The sequence below is a fragment of the Acanthopagrus latus genome, chromosome 14, assembly GCF_904848185.1.
Source record: "Acanthopagrus latus isolate v.2019 chromosome 14, fAcaLat1.1, whole genome shotgun sequence".
In the NCBI taxonomy this organism is placed as follows: Eukaryota; Metazoa; Chordata; class Actinopteri; order Spariformes; family Sparidae; genus Acanthopagrus; species Acanthopagrus latus.
This window is the reverse complement of record NC_051052.1, coordinates 4645889-4652701: the sequence shown is the minus strand read 5'-3', so window position 1 is coordinate 4652701 and position 6813 is coordinate 4645889. Positions and strand designations below refer to the sequence as shown.

The following is a 6813-nucleotide window of genomic DNA, read 5'->3' as shown; positions in this document are numbered from 1 at the left end:
AGTGAGGTAGAATCTGAAACACTTCCAGCGGTGGAGAAGGTAAATGTGTAAAATGTTCCATTACATGTAAAGGGTCTAAATGGATACAGCCAATATTTACATCAAATTGTATTAAAAGTGTCCCTCTTTGAAGCTGTGTTAAGATTTGAGATCCACGTCAGCAACGTATTTATAACTATATAATGTGTTTTGTATATTAACATGCTCTAAATGTTAAATCACTGCCCGTAAAACAATTTACAGCTCTGAGATAAATGTGCAGTCGAAAGTACATTCACAGTAACTCCTGACCTTTTCGCAGGTGACCTCTGAAAATGTGCCCTGTCCGCTTGTTACGCCGCCCCTCGCCATAGGTCGATCACGTCAGCTTGGTGTGGATATGAACCGCGAGAAGTGACTTTGAACATAGCTGAAATTAACGACCACTATTTTGACACTTGGGCATTAATCTGAGATGGTTGGGATGGCTGCCTCCGGGCCCTGGACCCCCAGGCCGGGGACCAGGCTAGAGTGTAGTCAAGTACAATTACCTCAAGGTTTGTTCTATTTGAAATGTACCTGACCTGATCTTAAGCACAGCATGATCACGACATGAACATCACATTGAATCCATGTTTTTTGTTTTTTTTTGTTTGGCAAGAGCAGCTCAGTTTAAAGGTGTTTTTCAAAATAAAATATAATGATGAGGCTCATTCATAGACATGCATTCATGAACTGCAGTGTATAAATAGCATTGAGCCATGTAGTTGCCTGACGACTATCACAATCACATTACACACTAAATCCGAATTTTCAAAATAAAATGCCTGTCAACACCGAGAAGTCCTCATTAGTAGGCTGTTATTGTTTCCTGTCTCGGGAGGCTGGGTGCCTCTGAGGGGGGCGGTGCACCTCTCTCCGGCAGACCCCTCCCGCCCACAAACCCCCCTCACACACTGTGACCAGCAGCCAGGCAGGCACTACAGCCAGCACCGCACACCACCGCACAGCACCGCAGTCGCAGCGGCGGCTCATGCCTTCACCTGCTCCGGGATAGACAGCCGTCCATCTGTCCGCCCGCCCGTCCGTCCGTCTCCGCTCGAGCAGCCCAGCGAGGAGGAGGAAAGCCCGGTGAAAGCGTCCAGGTGGAAGATGCTGGAAAACGGGAGGAAGGTGTTCAAGGAGGGTCTGCTGGAGAAGCGGAGCGACGGGCTGCTGCAGCTCTGGAAGAAGAAACACTGCGTCCTGACGGAGGACGGCGTGCTGCTGCTGCCGCCCAAGCAGCACGACCAGCCGCACCACCACCAGCCGCACCACGGCGGCGGGGACACGGGCAAAGTCAAGGAGCTGCACTTCGCCAACATGAAGACGGTGGACTGCGTGGAGCGGAAGGGCAAGTACGTGTACTTCACGGTGGTCATGACGGAGGGGAAGGAGATCGACTTCAGGTGCCCGCAGGACGAGGGCTGGAACGCGGAGATCACCTTGCAGATGGTCCAGTACAAGAACCGGCAGGCGATCCTGGCCGTCAAGTCCACCCGGCAGAAGCAGCAGCTGCTCGTCGTGCAGATGCCCGGCCAGAAGACGGTCCGCAGCTCGCCGAACGTGGCGTGACCTGCGGCGAGTCCCGCGGACACTGGTGCGCCATTAGCGGTAAGAAAGAGAAAGCAGGATTGAGGGAAGGGAGGAGGAGGGAGGGGATGGGGGTCCCCAGGTCCGGGGACCACCTGGGGATCCCCCACCCCCTCTGTACATTAAGGACCCATTTTTTGTTATAATTTCCTGGATACATGTGCCATGATTGAGGACGTCCGCTCCATCACAGGTTACAGTCCTCCCCGCAGATCAAACCCCGAGCGAATATCTACAACTACAGGGGACAGAAATGTGGATTTATTCTTGGCGTAAAGAAAAGTTCGGGAGCCCCTGGTTTCTGGGCCGTGGCTATATGCTCCCTCCACTGGATGTCCACTCACAGCCAGGTTTGATGTTTCACTCAAGGAGGGGTTGGCCCTTACGCACGGAGGCGAGCAGGTTTAAATTACGCACGCCGCGTATTTTTTATTTTATTATTTTTATTTTTACATAAATACCGAGAGGATGTGCGGCATATTTGTCCATAAAATCCCACTCAAATTATCAGACTTACAAAAGTGAGGCAATGCTGCGACGTGTTCAAGTCCTCAGTGTTAAAGTTGAACATTTGAAAACTCGCACATTTTGCCCCAGAGACGTTCAAATGAACGCGTAAAAACGCACAGATCGCGCGGTCAGGCGAGTCCCCGCTGCTTCGCACCGACGTCTCAATTTAGTCCTCACTCTCCGATCCGTCCTGTGTCACAGCCTCAGTAACGCGCACCTCCAACCGAACACCCAAGCCCACTCCAACTCGTGTTCATCAGAGCAAACGAGCCGCTTTGTGACGGTACATTTCCAGGCACATGGCTGGGTGTGGGCACGTGGTTTATTCGCTGTCACGCTGAGATCTCAACCCAGCAAGAACACATCAGGGTCCAAACATCTGGAAACACTGCGGTCACGCATTATTATAAGGTCACTGCCATACATAGCAGGCGCAAGTCACCAAACACGGGTCCCGCAAAGGCTTTGATTTGAGGGGAGACGCTGTAACCTGACACACCCCACACACACACTTTTACAAAGGGGACTTTCACTGTTTTCCAACACTGATGACTTTTTAATAGGCTTTAATCACTTTATCGAAACAAACTTTAATGTCTTAACTGATTATTATGATTTATTAACATCTGTCCATAAGATCAGCAGAGCTGCAGCTACTCCTGAGGTCTGAGGTCAAATCCTCTGTGTTCTTTTCCAACAATTTGGGTTTTATTTTGTAATTTAGGACCTTAGTGTTTATGTGTAGGCTGAATCCATATATTTTAGACTTAATATATTCTACATGTACTATTTCTAGTACAAGAAAAAGGAGAAAAGTCCCTGCTTTAAAGGTCCAGTGTGCTGGATTTAGGAGGATGCATCGGTAGAGATGGAATGAAATATTCATAATTATGTTTTCATCAGTGTAATCAGCTGAAACTAAAAATTGTTGTGGTTTTGTTACCTTACGATGAGTCTTTTATTATTATTATGAGTCTTTTTATTATGTAAAAGTGTCACAAACCAAACACGACCTTTACACCAGGCTTTTGGCTGTAACCGCAGGGACGAATCAGGCGAGGGGTGTTCAGTTGGTTGCGATCTGCAACCTCCCCACTGGATGCCACTAAATCTGTCACACTGGTCCTTTAAATGAGTTAGTATTTCCCTCTTAGAAAAAGGCTTTTTAATCGATTGAATTTGAGTAATGTGTTAAATTAAGATTAATAAATATAATATAACACATTTAAATGTCTAGAATATAAAAAAATATTGAGGTGGGGTCAGGTGGACCATTTGACTCATGACCTTAGTATTCTAAAATGTTGCCTGCTGAGTAACAGTCCTTATACACTCTCATACTTGCCAATTTCTTTTAAGTAGAAACTTTCAGACTGAGTGAGGGGAACAAAGTTTTTTTTTTCCCATTACGTCAGTGTGAGTTGGCGTCAATGGTTTGACCCCGACTGTTGAAACGAAATGAGCAGCCCGAGGTCCCTGTTATATTGAGTCCATGTTTCAGGTTGGCTCTAGATCTCCTTCGTCTCCTTGTGTCAGCCACCGCCAGTCTGCAGTCTGTCTAATCGATTGCGTCCACAGGTTAATTGGACACTCGGCCGGAGGACGAATATCGAACCGGGCTGCATCTCCCCCCTGCCGCTTCGCCACCGAGCTCCATCCTCCAGGAGAGCCCCTCTTCCATGTAGTGGTTTCCACAGACCAGCGCCCCGCCCCAGTCCCCTTTTCAATACAGAGACTTATTTCACAAGAGACTGATGGACAAAAAGCATGTGAGAAGACGACTGTATTCTACCGTGCGATTGGGCTCATCCCTTATTTATTACATGTGTATATATATTTTCTATAAAAGTACTCTGTTGTTGATGAATGTTCAGTGTGGTTGTTGACAGAGTGGAACCAGAAGTACTCGCTCGGAGGCACGCGGCCTACGCGTCACACACAAAGTCCACTGGGAATATGCTTACGTAGTTATCTTAGGACGGTTGCTGTAGGTTAGTCACATCAGTTCATTACTGCTAAAAATGGGTCATCGTCCATGTTTCCATTTCCCAACTGAACCAAAGAATCATTTTTTTTTTTCATCACGTATCTCTCTCTTGTGCGGTGTTACAGCTCAGAATATACTATACCACAACACTATAGATATATGATGAGATACCTGCATGACCTGTACCTGATTTGTTCGATGGCTCGATCTGTTAACACCTACAGTGCATCTTCCTGTTTTTTTCTTGCGCATATCAATCATTTGCCATCGTTTTTATTTGGCTAAAGCTCTCGTGCTTTCTTGTAAGTCTTAAATCTGAGATGCCGGCTTGTTACCCTCAGTTTGTTTTCAGTGGTTACAGAGGAGAGCTAGTACTAACATGCACAGTGGAGATTTTTTGTTTTGTTATATTGACAATTTTACAGAGGCAGAGCTGCTCTAAAGACAATTTATGTGGTTGCATTAAATCTCAGCCGGTGGGGACGAATTAACACAGTTTTACCGGCGCGGTATGTGCAGTCTGAAACTGAAGCCTGGAGGAAACAACTTTAAATTGATAACCGACAAGAAATGGGGAAAACACTTTGACATTTGAAATTCAGAGACACTTCCTCAGTGTTTTTAAACATCTCGGTAGCCACTTAGCAGCGTCGCTCTGTCTTCTTTTATCTACTTTTGAGACAGGATGATGGTGCAAACCGGTTTCTGTTGCCATGTAAGTGGCTGTGCTAACTAGCTTGATATTCTTTCTATGTCAGATAGCAAGCTAGTTCACAACAAGAGATCTATCCACTGGTGATGCTTGTCAGAAACTAGCACCAGCGCCATAATTACTGATGCCCTATGGTCGTTTCATGGATTAGAAGCGTAAGCTAATTTAGCTAAGCGATGAATCTAGCGTCAGAAGTCTTCACTCCAAAAAGTCACCAACACAGATATTCGTGAATGAACGATACGTCGTGCCAATGCTGGAATATGGTGGATTATGCCTGCTCCCAACAAGCTAACATGTTAGCATTTAGCTCACCGGCTACTGTAGTTTGCCTGCGAGTAGCCTTCATCATCGGGCTCACACGTTCTGGGCCTCCATTAGCGCTGGATAACAAGTCGCCAAATTACGCTTCATTCATGACCTTATTTTGCACGGACACCGTTGCCGCATCCTGAGCTTAACGGCGTCGAAGACTAATGCGGTTGGTTCAAAAAACTACAAACGAGCAAGGGCGTCCCGCGCCCCCCATACCAAGATGAGAGTTGTTGCGACAAGGCTATGTAGTTTTGTGTACTAAACCAAACATAGCATTAGCTAGTTAGCTGGCTGCTCACTTTCCAATATCCTATCACAAAAATTGGTTTCAAGTTTGCCGGCTAGCTAAATTAAGCTAAAACAGCCTTGTCTGTCTGTGTAGCAGCTCTGCCTCTGAGAGATGTTCAGACAACCTTTTCTCTAATCTGCAGCTTTTAGACTGCGAGGCATGAAATGATTTTCGTGAGAAGGGACTGAACAGTGTGAATGTTGTGTAACTTCTAACGGTGACAGGTAATGGCCTCAGAGATTGCCTCAGCGTTGTTTTGTCATGATGGTGGGGGGGATGTCGCGTTGTTGGGGGAAACATTTTATTTCACTACGGCTCATGTCGTTTCCTGTTTGGGAAGTGTTTCCCCACCAGCTTCCCCCCACTCTCTCTGTCTCTCTCGCCAGCGTATTGGCGCCAAACCGACACATGCCTCCGTGTTGTTGTCATCTCCCACACAGGGTAATGGCTCTGCCCTTTATCTAATGTGACTGGTGTGATGCTTCTCTGACATGCCTTCCCGTTGCCATCATTACGCACAAAGTAATAGCTGTGCCCCTTTTTAATCCACTGTCCAATTTCTTATTTCAACGTGAGATCTATTTTCATACCTCGAAAAGATACATTCCATTAAAAAAAAAAAAAAAAACAGCACAGTGTCTTGTGTGGCTTCTTTCCCTCTTGTGCACAGCGGCGGATGAATGCCGGGGCCCGGCGGTTCAGCGGGGTCACTCAGACGACCCGATTAACTAGCCGCTCTCATGCCGTGCAAATGTTGAACCTCTCACCCCCCCCCCCTGTTTCCTGGTCTAAAAGTAGAAGCTGTGTGGCGAATTGGGTTTCACCGCCAGTTGTTGCCGCTCGGGGAGAAAACTGCCAGCGCGTAATGTCAAATGCACGCGCGGCTCCGTCCACCCTCCCGTCTCGAGCTGAGCTGATTCAATTAAACGCGGCGCACATGACGGCACCCTTCCTGACACATGGAGGGTGGGGTGGGGGTTGGGGGGGGGGATGTCACTGCTGTGTCAGGAGGCAGCCCTGTTTCCCTGAATACTGAAGTCAGGACCTGGGAGGCACCTGCTTCCCCGCCAGTCCTTGAGCACTCCTTTGCCTCTCTTTCTGTGCTTACAGAATGAATAAATGGATGCAGTCACAGCGGTGCAGCCGGGGTTCGCAATAAAAATGCATTTTCATTTCGTACATTTAGCAGATGTTTTAGTCAAGAGCGACATAATTAGTGTTTACAGAGGTTGATCACCAGAAATATTAAAGCCAGAATATGGAGGCTTTGCTGGATGGCTGTTAAAAATGTTCACGTTTATATGATTAGTGAGATAGCATATATTTAAACGTACTACAAGGAACCTTTAACTTATTTGGAAACGGTCTCAGTTTAATACCGATGCCTCT

General features: G+C 47.0%; 1 protein-coding gene across 1 annotated transcript; it reads left to right on the top strand.

Annotated features, from left to right (window-relative positions):
* Positions 1–916: 916 nt before the first annotated feature.
* On the top strand, positions 917–6054 carry phlda1 (pleckstrin homology-like domain, family A, member 1). Its single transcript, XM_037122418.1, has 2 exons — positions 917–1632; positions 3700–6054. The coding sequence occupies exon 1, from the start codon at positions 1132–1134 to the stop codon at positions 1591–1593; it is 462 nt and encodes a 153-aa protein (XP_036978313.1). The 5' UTR covers positions 917–1131; the 3' UTR covers positions 1594–1632; positions 3700–6054.
* Positions 6055–6813: the final 759 nt, after the last annotated feature.